General features: G+C 44.0%; 1 protein-coding gene across 1 annotated transcript in view; it reads right to left on the bottom strand.

Annotated features, from left to right (window-relative positions):
- CFAP61 (cilia and flagella associated protein 61) overlaps positions 1-16,907 on the bottom strand; it is a 250,975-nt gene that overhangs the window by 93,777 nt on the left and 140,291 nt on the right. Inside the window, exon 17 of the mRNA XM_065892819.1 lies at positions 4,881-5,008. Within this exon, the coding sequence (XP_065748891.1) occupies positions 4,881-5,008 (128 nt within the window). The remainder of the gene's footprint in view (positions 1-4,880; positions 5,009-16,907) is intronic.

The raw sequence follows: 16,907 nt of genomic DNA, 5'->3' as shown, positions 1-16,907 counted from the left end.
CCTGCCCCGTGGATCTCCACCTGTGCCCCGGGCACATGCCACGGGCCTGGCCGCCACCCTGCATTTCCCTGGTACCCAAAGGGTGATTGGGGCGAGCACACAGCCCTCACTTCATGTGGCAGAGGCCGACGGCATGGACAGCCACCAACCTGTTCATGGGGTTCATCGCTGAGATCAGCACGGAAGCACTGACTACTTAATTAGTCACCTGATTAGTGACAAGCCACAACGAAGGCTTCAGATGTCCTCAAAGGTAAAGATAAGAAGCCTCATTAATCTGCAAGTGCTTGGCTGCTGCCGCCAGACCCCACAGCTGAGCCGGATGCTGTGTGGTCCTGTGCGGCCCGATAACACGTGTTCCGGTCATCCAGCCACAACTGCAGCTTCACAAACGTGCCCTGTCGTTCCCAGCTAGTCTTAGTTGTTCTCAACACACCCACCAGATGAGGGATCAATGCCCAGGTCGAAAACCAGAAACTTCACCCTTTGGTGAGATGACTTGGTGGGTGTTTTGAGACATCTCTTCCCGGGGGTGGAAGGGGAAGCCGAGGTGATGGTGGGTGGTTCCCATGAACCAAAGTGCATCTTCTTCTAACCGCCCAGCCTCGGCGGGATGCCACCCAGGGCTGCCTTCATTCACTGTCATCCCAGGAATCATTCATGAATTTTTCTAGCCCTGTTATAGCCTCCTTGAGAGATTCTTTACATCAGAACTGAATTAGGTAAGATTTTAAAATAATGGATTAAAAGGAACTGCTCCGTAATTGGGAGTAAATAATATAATACACAAAGCATAGAGACGTACGAGCTGAAACAGAATCAAACAGTAACTGCTTCAGCTCAGTGACTTGACGCCCAAGACATAGGGAAGAAGCTGTTGTGAATAATTCTGGAAAATAAAATGTCTGTTTGGGACACTGACTGCGGCAGGGCCTGAGATTCTCTGTTTCTAATCAGCTCCCAGGCGATACCAATCCTGCTGGAGTCCAGACCAAACTTTTGAGTAGAAAGGACATAAGACGTAGGATGAGTCCATAGACCCGGTTCCTACTCCTTCTTTGGTAGAGCATATCCATATTTCTTTTTTTTTAAATGATTTTGGAGTACTACTGTGGAAAGTAGCATTACTTTGGGGAGTTCATCAGGTCCAGACCTGGTACACAAAGCGACTGCTAAAAATATGACCAGCTAAGCTGCGTGAAAAGAGGCCCCTTGCTTTCTGGAAAGAGCTTTCAGACTTCATTGCAAAGTTCTCCTTCGGGAAATAGCATTTCCTTGACAGATGACAGAAGCTCCCCTCTGGCCTTGGCTGTTGATCCAAGAATACGGAGTTCCCTTTAGACCTCTGATACGGTCGGTGGAGTTCCTAGTGTGACAGCGCCCAGGGCTGGCAGGGCCAGGGGAGCCCTGCCGTGACCCTCCCTCAGCAGAGGAGGAGGGCGGGACCACAGCACTGGTTGGTAGCAGAGGTGGGCTGATGACCGAGGCCAAGATCTTTCTGCCAAAAACCAATGTTTGGGGTTTTAAAGAGGTTTTATTAATAGAAGTACCAAGAAGGATAATGTACATGAAACACCTACGGTGCCCAAGCCAACACCTTTCCGTCCGGAAGAGCCAGGCAAACGAACAAACACATGAGAACCACAATTTAAAAATAGCTCAGGTTCGTCACCTGAATGTCTTGGGCATGATGAGAAACACAGATAATTCACAGCAAAGTGTCTTAAGAGTTGCCTTTCCCCTCCAATTCACTGCCCTCTTATTCCACAGGATGAGTGAGGGTTTCCTCCTCTATGGCCCCCACCCCAAGAAAGCTCCCCGGCCCTGGTTCTGTGCCTGCTGTCCTTCCCCCTGCCAGCCCCTGGTCCCCACCCAGGGGGCACACAGCCCGGCAAGGCAGGTGATGAGGGGAAAGGAGGCCAGGATGTGTGTGCCCGCAGGGTGGGGCCTGGGAGCTTGAACATGCTCCCTCCTCTGCCCTCCATGGAGTTACTTGGGCACAGCACCCTCAGAAGACAGATGCACAAGACGCGGGGAGTGGGGACAAATTAGCCAAGTCTCACCTCCACCCTGAATCACCCTGCACCCTCGCCCTTCTGCATCAGCTAGCCAGGGGCCTCAGGAGTGTCCATGGAGATTGCAGGAAGTCTAAGGGCAGGGCTGCCACTCAGTCCAGCGCTGGAATATTCACCAGGACCAGGAGGACACGGAGAACCACAGGGGTGTGCTGGTGTGTGTCCTTAGAAAACGCCTGTCACTCATGTCACCAGGTACTGGAGGGCCCAGGAGGTCTTGCCCTTGTAAGGACAAGAAGAAGATGCAGGGTGACCCACAGGCCTCACAACTAGAAAAGAAAGTGTGTCCTCCGTGCAGGTGTAACTGTGGACTGGTGGCAGCTGAGGACCAGACAGAAGGTTGTACTAAAAACCAAAACCCCAAACATCCCCTCAACACTCACACCTCGCATGGAGCTTATATCCTGGTGTCTGTATTAGTTGCTGACTTTGGGCAAGTCACGTCAGCACCCCTAGTAGCACCGTGGCACTTGTGGAAAGAAGAGACTTTCTGCAAGGACTGCTTTTGGTGTCTTTGAAGAGGAGACCAAAGGTGCTTTGCAATTTGTTTTGCATGTAAATAATATAAGAACAAAGAGCTGTGCTTGTTTTGTCACCAGATGACAGGATGACCAGATTTTCTGGAAAAAGAGGCGGCTGTACTGGGCCTCAAATGGGTTTTCCAGGAACTACAGTGCCCCAACTGAGTTTAATAATGCAGGGCATGAGTGTAGGAGGGCGATTTTCCTAAATCTTGCCTCCAAAATGTGGATTTAATCCTCACTGGAGGTCAGTGTTTGGTGAAAACTCTGTTTCTTCAATTCCATTCCAACTCAAATCATTTACAAAGTTTAGTTCAAATGGCAGTTAAATTGGTAAAGTAAAATCTGCAGCAGGTTACTATGGCGACTGCTGATTTGAAATAATTAGAGAAAATAATGAGAGAACTATTTCCTCTCTCCAGGATTTGATATCTGTAAACTGATCCCGGTCTCTTTTTAGTGCACGTAATCTGTATAACGATGATAGAGAATTATGAGTACTTTAAAATGCTTTAAAAAGCTCTGTCTGATTGACGAATTTAATCAACCAAGTACTTATATCAAAATTTATACCTTTCTTTATTAAATCTAAGCTGATTCCACAAAAAGAAAATTATATGTGTATATCTTAATGTAATCATTTTAAAGAAGACATAATGACAAGATATATAGCTAAATTAAGATTTAAGATCTGTTTATGATAACTTCTTGACTACTGTAATTTCACAACTCCACCCTGATGGTTCATCTTTCAAAAGTGGCTGTACAGATTGCTGTTCAGAGTCTGAGGTGAAGAGACCTGTCAGAATAGGGAAAGCCCTCAAACTAGAGTGGAATAGGCAGGAAAATGGAGATTCCTGGGTGCGTCTCATGATTTCTTTCTTGCAATGAGAGATTGCTGTAGACTGACCACAGTATTTAAAGCCTGTGAACTTGGTTGCTAATTTCAATAAAGACAGGCGACTTATTTCTGGTTAACTAAGGGTGTGTTCCGGATAATTGAACAAATTGGCTAGAAAGTGAAAAAATCTTCGGTTACGTATGATGTCAAATGAGCAAAATAACCATCTGGGTTAGTTCGTCTCCATATCCACCAGGGACAAACACCTTCTAGGGGTCATTTCCTTCACTCTTTTCCTTGTATAGACCCTCACCACTTATCTGGCCTCCGGAGGAGTCATGGTGGGGATGCCTTTCCCCATCTGCCACTCTCCTCTTAGCACCTACAGCTTTGAACAGTAGCTAAAGTTTCTCATGCGATCCTGAGCAAAAGGTCTGGGAAAAACTGGATTCTCCTAACTTAGGAGTCTGTGGTTCTCCAAAGCCTGGGTCTTTGAAAACATCTAGAGACTTTTTACGAAATGAATGAGGAAGCTAGGTCTGAGAGAAGTGAGGCACACATCGAAGGTTCCATGCCAGTGGTGGCAATGCCAGGCCACGAGTCCAAGTTCTTGGACAATAACCCAGGGCTCTTCCTGTTAAAGAGAGGCTGAAATTCGCTGAGCAGATGGAGAGCTAAGTGGGGGAGCTGAGAACCCTCAGGAATCACCTATGGGGAAAATGGGCTCTGCAAGGAAACTGTGCAGTGCTTTGAGGATAATAGAAAACATATCAAACAGCTGCACAGACCTCAGTTGTCCTGGGGAAATGTACTCTGTTCCCTGGCACCTGAAATGCAGGTGTTGGAGGAAAGGTCCTGGACTGTCTGCCACTTCTGAAGCCTATTTGTGATGCATACAGTCAAAACTGGTCCCCAAACCTGCCTGATCACACAGAGCACCTGTTAAAATACAGGTTCCCAGGGCCCTCCATAGGAGTTTCTGCTTCTCTGTGTCTGTGAGGTCTGGGAGTCTACATCTTTAACAAATGCTCTAGGTGATTCTTATAATCCAGCCAAGAAAGGGGAGCACCAGTATAGAATAGGGGCTGGAAAACTTCTTCTGGAAAGGGTCAGAGTGACATATACTAGGCACTGCCAGCCAAACGGTCTCTGTCATGGCTACTCAAAGCTGCCGCTGTATCAACAAAACAGAGACAACACATAAATAAATGAGCGCGACTGTGTTCCCATAAAGCTTTATTTACAAAAGCAGGTGGACCTGTTTTGACCTGGGGGGCTAGAGTTTGCCAGCCCCTGATCTAGAATATTCCACTGATTCATTAATCCACATAGACAACGTATGTGAGGTGGCAGAAAGCTCAGGTCTGTCCTTTCAAGGGACCCTCTCAGGTGTAGGAAGAGAAAGGCCCTTTAAAAACAAAAAAATAAAGTAAAACAACTCACCAAAATATCAGTGTCTCTAGGAAGGAAATTCCAACATTGGACGCACCAACCACAACAATCTTGGCATTGACAGTTATTTTAGGTTCCAACGTTAGTTTTCTGTTTGTATGGTTCAAGGCATAACTCAACTGGAAAAAAATACAAAGAGAAAAAGGGACTTGAGGTAAATGTAGCTGAGTCTGCATTCCCAAATTGGCAATTACTTAACCAGGATATTACCAGCAAATCAAACTGAAAAATGCCCCTGTGCAGCCCTGAGGAAATTTATGGGAAGTAATTTTTAAGAAATTAATGTAAGAATATGACAATATACCTAACACCTAGGCTGGTTCACATCAAAATACTTGATTTTTGTCTTATTGTTGATAGATGTTTCATATAGAACCCAGGCCATCTATGACTAGAGATGATAAGGTAAATAATTCCCCAAGAAGACAGGTAAGTTGCTGTTGAGAATCTGTAGTTTCATCAAAGGTCCCAATCTTTCCTTCTGTCCATGGTTTGAACAATTATATTACAGTAGCTGGGTGCCTGATGGAAGGTATTAACTCTCATTCAATTCTGCATCCCTCACACAACACCTGGAGCACAGTAGGTGTTCAGTAGTATTTATAGAATGACAAATGTGTTGAATGACAAAAGCATATTGGATGATAAGGATTGTTCAGTCTTTCAAATAACTTAGGGTCAGGGAGGACTCTTAGAAGCACAGAAAGTAACAGGTGATCCTTTTAATGTCCATGTTTGAAAAAATCACCTGGATTGATTTGTTTGGTTACTTTCCTGCAGAGGCTTCAGTGGGAACATGAAATGTACAAAGGAAGGTTTTACAAAGAGGTGGTGGAATCTGTTTGTTTGTTTTTTGCCCACAAGGCACAGCATGTGAGATCTGAGTTTCCCCACCAGGGATCGAACCCATGCCCCTTGCGTTGGGAGCATGGACTCTTAACCACTGGACTGCCAGGGAAGTTGGGGTACTCTTAAAAGAACGTTGGATTGGGTCAGAAGACCTTGATTCTCTTTTTTAATTCATAAATTCAACACACATTTTTATTTGATGCTTCCTGTGTGTCTGGACAATAACAGGGTTTACAGCTGACTTCTCATCATAGGCAATGGAGGACAGGAGTCAGTGGAATGACATCCACACCAATGTGTCCCACTCGTTCACGTTCTCATTACATTAGCATTAACTCACCCTCTAGGTCAGAGACCTTCAAATTCTAGTAGACCAAACCTAGTTTCAATTTTCTTAAAATCCTGAGATACCAGGAGCTGGAAGTTCAGCGGGCTAATGGTAAAGTCCTATGGAAAGCTAGGCTCCCACCCACCTTCCAGTGCCTAAGGCAGCATGGGTGGGGTCACATGCTTTGCAATTTACCTGGCAACGTGTGTGACCTAGAGGATAAATTCCCTCTCTCTAGCTCGAGCTAGCCCAGCAACATGCAGGTAAAAAAATGTCTTCAGCCAAATAAGGTATTAATAGAAATTCAAAACAAAGTCTGGAGGTTTTAGACTCTCTCCATAATTAACATTGCTGGTGCCTCTCAGCATCTGTCCCACCCCCACTCCCACCTCTAATGAGACACACCAGGGATTCTGGAAAAGATTGAACCCACTCCCATCTTTAAGAGGGGGCTCTGGTTGACATAAACCAAGTTGCATAATCCCACCCTCCTTGCTCAACAATTGGCCCAGGATAGACACATGACCTATGCTGGCTTAATCAGAGTGAAGCCCAGGACTTTTGTGTGATGGTTTAAGAAGAAAAGCCTCTTGCCTTCCAGATGGTACGAGGTGTAGATTGTGAAGCCTGAAACAGTACAGTCATCATGCCACCAAGAGGGAAACCATTCTGGGATGAAGCCCCCAGAGAATCACAAAGAAATAGAACAGGAATTCCTTTCAAATCCTACCTGAAGCCCATGCTAACTTTGGACTCTTAAGTTACACGAGCGATAAATATCAGTCAGCTATCGCCAAACAGTGCTGCATAACAAAGCACCCCAAAATGCACTGGCATAAAAAATTGCCATCTATCCTCACCCATGTAACTCTGAGTCAGCTGGAAGAAGGCTGATGTCAGCGGGATTCAGCTGTCTTTGGCTCCACTCTGCAGATTTCAGCTTAGCCTCACATCTCTCCTATCTTTTTTTTTTTTTTTTTTTGCAGTATGCAGGGCTTTCACTGTTGTGGCCTCTCCCGTTGCAGAGCACAGGCTCCAAACACGCAGGCCCAGCGGCCATGGCTCACGGGCCCAGCCACTCCGCGGCATGTGGGATCTTCCTGGACCGGGGTACAAATCCACGTCCCCTGCATCGCCAGGCAGACTCCCAACCACTGCACCACCAGGGAAGCCCTCTCCTATCTTTTTTGATGAGAAAGAGCTGGGTCTGTTCTTCTCATGGCAATGCAGAAGTACAAGAAGGTAAGTGAAAATAAGAAATACTTCTTCAGTCTGGCCAAAGCAAGTCACATAGTGGAGCCCAACACCCATGAGGTGGGGAAGCCGACTCCCCTGTAGTGGGAGGAACCTCAAAGTCACACAGCAAGGGCACAACCCAGGGAGGGAGGAAGAGCTGGGGAGAAAGACTGCAACCCACTGTATTTCCTTGACTGTTTAGCTCAGTTTGATTCATTTACATGCAACTAAAAACTTCCTAAACTGATAGACTTTCTAAACGACAATAATGAATATATCATTTGGGTGAAAAAGTATCTGTTCTTCAAATAAATGTCATTCTGATCTGCCCTATGAAAATTTCCCAGCACAGGCCAGTGAGGAATTCTGGGAGAAAACTAGTTAACACTGGTACATCTGGCTGCCAGTGTGTACTGTGTTCCCATTAACTTGCAAGACAAGCCTGGTAGCAGCAGATTGGGTCTGGTGGTTTAGAGTGAGGAAGATAGGAAGCATAAATGGTGGTATGAAGGCATGTAGCCACAGGTCTAATTAAGAGACTTAAGATGCAAGCATCTTCACAGAGGTCAGAACCCAAGATTCCTTCCATAGGAGGTATGTTCAGACATTCCCCTCTGCTGTCCGGAAGCATATACTAAAACATGGGCAGTAATGAAATTCCCTGGTAAAGAATTGTACCCCATTTATGAAACAGTTCCTGAATCAATGATACAAAGGCACCTGGGGAACAGAACAGAATGGCTTTTGTTTCCCACACAATAGCTTTAACACCAACAGCTGCCAGGCCTCAGAAATCACCTTTCTAACCTCTGAATACACACAGTGGCCTTGGGTGTCAAGAGTTAGCATCAGTACCAACGGTGGTGGGTGTCTCAGGAGAGTGATCAGGCACCACAATGGTTCTCACCAAACCCAATTTTGTGCCCAGGCTTTAATTAAAAACATATTCATCTTTGGATATGAAGAAGTGACCTGAAAAAGCCACATTTTTCTTTTGTTAGGATAGATGGTTTTTAAATACCTTGAAAAGAAATTCTTTCCAGCCTGGAAATATCTTTCAGTGACAACTGCAAATGAAGAAGGCTTCTTCGGCTTTCAGAGGGTTTGTTTTGCCCATAAGCTGAAAGCTCGAGGCATTTTTGGAAGAAAGCAGAATATGTCCTTCCTTTGTGTTCCTTCAAACTACAGGTTTTCCCAGTAAAGAAAAACAGGTATGGAAGACCCTCTGAGCCAAGCCAGCTTTTCCTTTTCTTTGTCTGAACATCTACCAAAAATGTCCCGTGCACTAGAGATCCTGTTTTAGATGTTTGTTTTTGTTTTTTATTTCCTTAACAGCAAAGTAAAAATAAAAGCTGTATCTACTGATTCATATTCTATAGACAGAAATTAAATGTGCCTTGTAATAGTAAATTATCAAAGGTGAAACAGAGGAGTCTCTAAGCTATTTAACTACATATCATACCAGTGATAATATGGGTGAGAAATCAGATTCTTACCTCCATATTCTTTGGAGACATTTATGCTTCTATTCTCCTAATGACACTAAGTTAGTATTTTTAGACAAACGGATGATTTTAAATAGATCAACAGGTACCCCAGCAAGAAGGAATAGGCCATATATCATGTATAAGCTGACCTTTCAAGGCTGAAAGAAATGTTCCTTAAAATTGATTACGGCTCTTATAATAAGTTTAAAACACAAGCCTTAAGTTCCATCCCTGAGATGGAAGAAGAAAGAATGATAAAATGGGACTCCCTATTTGGAAATTCTAGAGCCAGGCTTGAGGTGTGGGGAGGGGAGGGAGTGTGGACGGTTCAGAGGGAAGTGACAATAAAGGTCAGGTGAGGAGGTTGTTGAGATGAGAAAATAGGGAACAGAAACGAGCACATGTTTAAATTTTAAGCTATATATCTGTAATTTCCTATGAGCTTCTGAATTGGAACACCTTGTGCAAGTGAGTCATTGAGCAGTTTGGTCCCTTTATTAATTCATCTGGTTTGTCTGCTGCCCTCCACCTAGACTGTTTGCTTTCTGAGGTCAGGGGCTATGTCTTTGTTTTTTTGAGGCATTCGTTTAGTTTTAGTTTAGTTTTGTTTTATCTGAACAATTCCTGCCACACATTTTTGGACGTTTGGTAAATGATGAAAGGACAGATATGCTGACTTTGCGTTCCGTGAGCCCTTCTTAAAAGGTGTTGACGTAATTTCTACTGATTCAGGTTATTTCTGTTGGTGCTTTTCCAGTTGCTTACATGACAAACAAATGATTTATATATGATATATGAGAAGAACTTGGGTTAAATTTGATCTTTTTAGTAAAAGTGATACTGACGTACATGCTCAGGTGAGTTTATGCTGTGATTCACATACATTTATCAAGAGACCTTAAAGACACAGTTCTGAATTTTATGCATGTTTGTTAACTGTTCTGTGTGTACAAAAAGAAAAATTAGTCAAAGTATAATTTTATCTGATACACACAGACCTGAGTTCTGTGTTTCTATATCTGGTTTAGTTTTTCTCATGCACTTAGAATGAGTTAGAATGACAACAAAAACAGTATTAAAACTCGGTTTCAATAATAGATCCCAAATCAGAAGTTGCTAAAATAACAAATAGGCCATTGAACTAGAAAGCAGTCAAAATAACTACAAATGATCCTACATAATAAACCCAATTCATACTAAAATGGGACATGACAGCGTCTACGGTGAATTTTTTCTAATGATACCCTTTCGTTTGGGGGTCACATTCAACCTCCAGGATCACTGGACTGGGCATCATTAGCCCAGTCCAAACAAGGGACTGTTTTCTTAACTCTGCTACTGGTTGAAATTCTGAGTCTCTTTTTCTTAAACATCAGTTTCCTCAGGTGTAAAATGGAAGTAAATTACACAAACCTCTGCTTCCTCAGCAGGCAAACACGGGAACTATTCATTAAAAAACGTCTACAAATACTTGGAGCTTTTCAGGCAAAGATGTTACACAAGGTAAAATTGCACATCCTCTCTCGCATCTGCAATATGAAAGGCAAATCTTCGAAAAACACGTTTTAAAAGGGCGAAACAAGGAGCTCCATTTTCAGCTCCACACCCATGTGTATATATTTTTTCTTCTAGAAAGCTTCCAAAGACTTCAAAGGGAGCTCTGTCCAGGCAAGAAAATGGAAGATGGAGAGATTCAAAGCCATTAGAAATGGAATTTCTGAAATTCTTAATAAGCCTATTTTTGCTTTATAAATGTAATTTTTTCTCCTTACACTTTTCCATTCTCTCTCTTCTTTTTGAGAAGCTCCCCTTTCCCCAATTTGATCAAAACAAATAATGACAGGTTGACAGCGCTATAAATACCAGTATCAGTTTCAGAGTTCAAAGTAAACAAATTGACCTCTTGGGGTCAAAGTATTGCAATATTTACCAAATACATAAAGAGTAGGGAGATAGAGACATGTAAACTAGAACCAATAAGTCGGGCATCTCTTCCACAGACACAAAATGCAATTTTGAAAAACCTTTCAGCTAAGATCATTAAAAGGGCTCAAAACTACGATAGGGGGCTTCCCTGGTGGCACAGTGGTTGAGAGTCCGCCTACCGATGCAGGGGACACAGGTTCATGCCCCGGTCCGGGAAGATCCCACATGCCGCAGAGCGGCTAGGCCCGTGAGCCATGGCCGCTGAGACTGCGCGTCCGGCTCCACAACGGGAGAGGCCACAACAGTAAGAGGCGCGCGTACTGCAAAAAAAAAAAAAAAAACTATGATAGGAACGCCATCACCTCTGTCCTAGCAGAACATGAGGAGGCTGTCAAGACAACGCCATGGTTTTGAGCCTCGTTTTCTGAAGGATTCCCTTAACCTTTCTCTTTGTTAGGGTATGGGGAGCTTCTAACACTTCTTGCAGCTCCAGCATGTGGGGAAAATGCACACTGTTCTGTCTCTGGCATCTGCTGAGAGTGACAATGACTCAAAGACCCTTTCTGGCTTGCTCTCCTATCACGGGGAGGAGTGCACTCAAAACCGTGCAACGTGGGCCAAAGGGTGGGCTGGGGTTCCTGCAGCATCCCCACCATGGCACCAGGCACAAGCTAGGCACACAGTAAAGTTTGGGAAGTGAATGAGGCACTAATTTGGCCTCTTCAAAATTATTAGTAACCCTACCCACGAAGAATTCTCATTTCTTTAAAGAACTATAATACCTTTAATTTCTTTACATTCTTCACATTATCCCAGGCAAACAGTGGGAGCTTGAACCCTAGCTAAAGAAGAGGGTCCTGTTTCAGTTAGGATTGGGCTTGGCTGCATACAACAGAAAATGCAGCTTAAACAGAAAACGGAGGCTTTAACAGGATAGAAGATAATTTCTCACTTATGCAAAAGAAATCTGGAAATACATAATCCAGGGCTACTGAGGCAGAGCCAGACTTCTACCTGCCTAACTCCCCATCCTAGTGCATGGCTTCAATCCTCAAGGATGGCCTAGGATGGCTGCCAGACATCCAGATATCACGTCCTCATTCCAGGGAGCAGGAAGGAGAAGGAAGGAAAGAAAAAAGGCCCTTCCTTCCAGTGAGCCACACCCTTTAAGCAGCCATCTCAGAATTCCCATTCCAACTACTTCTACTTCCAGCTCAGTGGCCAAAATTGAGTCATATGGTCATGCCAGATGCAAGGGAGGCTGGGAAACATATTCTCTTAGTTGGGTGCATTGCTGCCTTGCACAAAATTGAGATCTCTTTACTAAGGCTAAAGGGAGGAATGGATATTGGGGGCAACTCATGGTCTTTGCTGTTGTTCCTTAAGCCTCTATAATTCAATGAGTAAATTTCTTTAACTTGCGTTTTTCTTATATTTTTCTTATCAACTCCATCTGTCCCAATCCCTCCTACACCCATATTCCCAACCTGGCTATTATCATTATTTTGCAAATGTTTTTAAAAGTTCAAATTATTGCCACCCCATGACAATCACTGGCAACCATTCTTATACATTTATATGTGGGGAAAAAAAGTGTTCTGGAAGTTGAGTGACTTTACTGAATTTTGCCACTTCTAGGATGCACATTTTTTCCACATTAGCATCCCTGAAATCAGCCTCATGGTCAATGTCACCTTAGCCGTTGGGATTGGCCAGGTAGCAGCAGTGACACAGTTGTCCTTTCCTGGGAACAGGTGACTTGGTCAAGGCTGTTCACTGTCATCATTTCCGGAGAGTCATGTGTGTTATGGGACAACATGTGTTGAGTTTAACTGCTGCTGACAACGCCTTCAAAAAGATTACAGCATGATTTGGCATCGAAATGAACACTTAATATGTTCCCATGAAGGCCCAGAAATCGAGCGGCAGGGTGCAAATTTGATATTAATGAAGCAAATATTAGTCATCGGAGGGAATGGCTGCAATTCCATATTTTCTTGCAATGAAACAATCGAATGCTTTACAGGAACAAATCAGGGATGATAGATACCTACAAGCAGACGAAGCTGTGTCACATTTTGTTACCAAGACACATGCAAAAGTTTTTTTCCCATCACGCAGCAGACAATGCAATTGAAGGGTACGTAAATTGGCTCTCCTCTCTGAATAGATAAAAGAAATTTCAAAGCAATGAGACTTATATGACTGATTCATCTTCTGTTCAGGGCTCTTATTAAGACATTGTGTCACAGTTTAATTGGCCATGTTTTTTTCTTAATGGTACATAAAGTAAGGGTCCATCTAATAATAATGGCATCTTAGATTTGATAAGGGTGATGAAATTCACTTGTTTTTAATTAGATAACAGCCTGAACAAGTAGTTATATAATCACTGAAAATATGGTTATTTGACGCAATACTCCAGCATGGGCAAGGGAGACCCACTGTTGGCTTTTCAGGGACACAGTGACTCACTGATTCCCAATGTGGGGATGCTAGCACAGGTGCCAGGATAACCTCAAGTGGCTCCACGTCCCTCCCCTTCCCACCTGGAGTGGTGCCAAGTGTTTAGAAATGTCCTCTGTGCCCCACATCACACCCAGGAAATCCTGTCTGTTAGGGTTCAGCTACTTGGCTACCTCCAGGTATCACTGTCAGTACAGAGTCAGCCACAAACTGGAGAAATGACCTCTCTGGGGTGAACAGACAGCAAAAGGCAGGGAGAAAGCAAATCTATGGCAGGGAAATGGTTTGGAGAATCAATGACAAATTACTATTATGTAATATCTGTGTCTCTTAAAAAAAGCTCAGTGACTTAGCATGTAGTTGCCTAACCATTCTCAACTTCTATAGCCCTATGAAGGACCCATTTTTAATGAAATGAAATGAAGGTGTGGCCCCAAAGGTTTTGAAAACACTCAAATTCAAGAGCGATAAAAGGCATTCTTCCTGTGAAATAATGCCTTTCCAAAATGATGGCATTTTCCTACAGGTATCCAAGGATAAAAATGGTCCTGTACATATTAAATGCAAAATGCATATATGGTGGGGGGGGATCTTCAAGATGGCAGAGGAGTAAGACATGGAGATCACCTTCCTCCCCACAAATACATCAGAAATACATCTACACGTGGAACAACTCCTACAGAACACCTACTGAATGCTGGCAGAAGACCTCGGACTTCCCAAAAGGCAAGAAACTCCCCACATACCTGGGTAGGGCAAAAGAAAAAAGAGCAAACAGAGACAAAAGAATAGGGACAAGACCTGCTCCTCTGGGAGGGAGCTGTGAAGGAGGAAAGGTTTCCACACACTAGGAAGCCCCTTCACTGGCAGAGACGGGGGATGGGCAGGGGGAAGCTTTGGAGCCACGGAGAAGAGCACAGCAACAGAGGCGAAGAGGGCAAAGTGGAGAGATTCCCGCACAGAGGATTGGTGCCGACCAGCACTCACCAGCCTGAGAGGCTTGTCTGCTTACCCGCTGGGGCAGGCGGCGGCTGGGAGCTGAGGCTCGGGCTTTGGAGGTGAGATCCCAGGGAGAGGACTGGGGTGGGCGGCGTGAACACAGCCTGAAGGGGGATAGTGCACCACGGCTAGCCAGTAGGCAGTCCGGGAAAAAGTCTGGAACTGCCTAAGAGGCAAGAGACCATTATTTCAGGGTGCACAAGGAGAGGGGATTCAGAGCACCACCTAAATGAGCTCCAGAGACGGGCGCGAGCTGCAGCTATCAGCACAGACACCAGAGATGGGCATGAAATGTTAAGGCTGCTGCTGCAGCCACCAAGAATCCTGTGCACAAGCACAGGTCACTGTCCACATCTCCCCTCCTGGGAGCCCGTGCAGCCCGCCACTGCCAGGGTCCCATGATCTAGGGACATCTTCCCCAGGAGAACACACGGCATGCCTCAGACTTTTGCAACGACACATTGGCCTCTACCACTGCAGGCTCACTCCGCATTCCATACCCCTCCCTCCCCCAAGGCCTGAGTGAGCCAGAGCCCCCTAATCAGCCGTTCCTTTAACCCCCTCCTGTCTGGGCAAAGAACAGACACCAGAGGGTGACCTACACCCAGAGGTGGGGCCAAATCCAGAGTTGAACCCCAGGAGCTGTGCGAACAAAGAAGAGAAAGGGAAATCTCTCCCAGCAGCCTCAGGAGCAGTGGTTTAAATCTCTACAATCAACTTGATATACCCTGCATCTGTGGAATACCTGAATCAACAATGAAGCATCCCAAAATTTGAGGTGGTGGACTTTGGGAGCAACTATAGACTTGGGGTTTGTTTTCTGCATATAATTTGTTTCTGGTTTTATGTTTATCACAGTTTAGTATTTAGAGCTTATTATCATTGGTAGATTTGTTTATTAATTGGGTTGCTCTCTCCCTTTATTTTTATATACATATATTTTTTCCTTTTTCTTCTTTTGTGAGTGTGTATATGTATGCTTCTTTGTGTGATTTTGTCTGTATAGGTTTGCTTTTACCATTTATCCCAGGGTTCTGTCTCCGATTTTTTGTGTGTGTTTTGTTTTGTTCTTTTTTTTTTAGTATAGTATTTAGCACTTGTTATCATTGGTGGATTTGTTGATTGGTTTGGCTGCTCTCTTCTTTCCTTTCTTTTTTAAAATTACTTTAAATTTTAAAAATTATTTTTAATTTTAATAAGTTTGTTTATTTTCTTTCTTTCTTCTTTCTCTTTCTTTCTTTTTTTCCCCTCCCTTTTCTTCTGAGTCGTGTGGCTGGCAGGGTCCTGGTGCTCTGGCCGAGTGTGAGGCCTGAGTCTCTGAGGTGGGAGAGCCAAGTTCAGGACATTGGTCCACCAGAGACCTCCCGGCCCCACATAATATCAATTGGCGAGAGGTCTTCCAGAGATCTCCATCTCAACGCTAAGACCCAGTTCCACTCAACGAACAGCAAGCTCCAGTGCTGGACACCCCCTGCCAAACAACTAGCAAAACAGAAACACAACCCCACACATTAGCAGAGAGGCTGCCTAAAATCACAATAAGTTCACAGACACCGCAAAACACACCACCGGACGTGGTCCTGCCCACCAGAAAGACAAGATCCAGCCTCATCCACCAGAACACAGGCACCAGTCCCCTCCACCAGGAAGCCTACACAACCCACCAAACCAACCTTACACACTGGGGGCAGACACCAAAAACAATGGGAACTACAAACATGCAGCCTGCAAAAAGGAGACCCCAAACACAGTAAGTTAAGCAAAATGAGAAGACAGAGAAATACACAGCAGATGAAGGAGCAAGATAAAAACCCACCAGACCAAACAAATGAAGAGGAAATAGGTAGTCTACCTGAAAAAGAATTCAGAGTGATGATAGTAAAGATGATCCAAAATCTTGGAAATAGAATGGAGGAAGTACAAGAAACGTTGAACAAGGACCTAGAAGAACTAAAGAGCAAACAATGATGAACAACACAATAAATGAAATTAAAAATTCTCTAGAAGAAACCAATAGAAGGATAACTGAGGCAGAAGAACGGATAAGTGACCTGGAAGATAAAATAGTGGAAATACCTACCACAGACAATAGAATGAAAAGAATTGAGGACAGTCTCAGAGACCTCTGAGACAACATTAAATGCACCAACATTCAAATTATAGGGGTCCCAGAAGAAGAAGAGAAAAGGAAAGGGACTGAGAAAATATTTGAAGAGATTATAGTCGAAAACTTCCTTAACATGGGAAAAGAAATAATCCATCAAGTCCAGGAGGCACAGAATCCCATACAGGATAAATACAAGGAGAAACACACCAAGACACATATTAATCAAACTATCAAAAACTAAATACAAAGAAAAAATATTAAAAGGGAAAAGCAACAAATAACATACAAGGGAATCCCCATAAGGTCAAAAGCTGATCTTTCAGCAGAAACTCTGCCAGCCAGAAGGGTGTGGCAGGACATATTTAAAGTGATGAAAGGGAAAACCTACAACCAAGATTATTCTACCCAGCAAGGATCTCATTCAGATTCGACAGAGAAATTAAAACCTTTACAGACAAGCAAAAGCTAAGAGAATTCAGCACCACCAAACCAGCTTTACAACAAATGCTAAAGGAACTACTTTAGGCAGGAAACACAAGACAAGGAAGAGACCTACAATAATAAACCCAACACAATAAAGAAAATGGTAACAGGAACATACATTTCAATAATTACCTTAA

This window comes from Phocoena phocoena, chromosome 15 (assembly GCF_963924675.1).
Source record: "Phocoena phocoena chromosome 15, mPhoPho1.1, whole genome shotgun sequence".
Lineage (NCBI taxonomy): Eukaryota > Metazoa > Chordata > Mammalia > Artiodactyla > Phocoenidae > Phocoena > Phocoena phocoena.
This window is presented reverse-complemented; position numbering and strand designations above follow the sequence as displayed.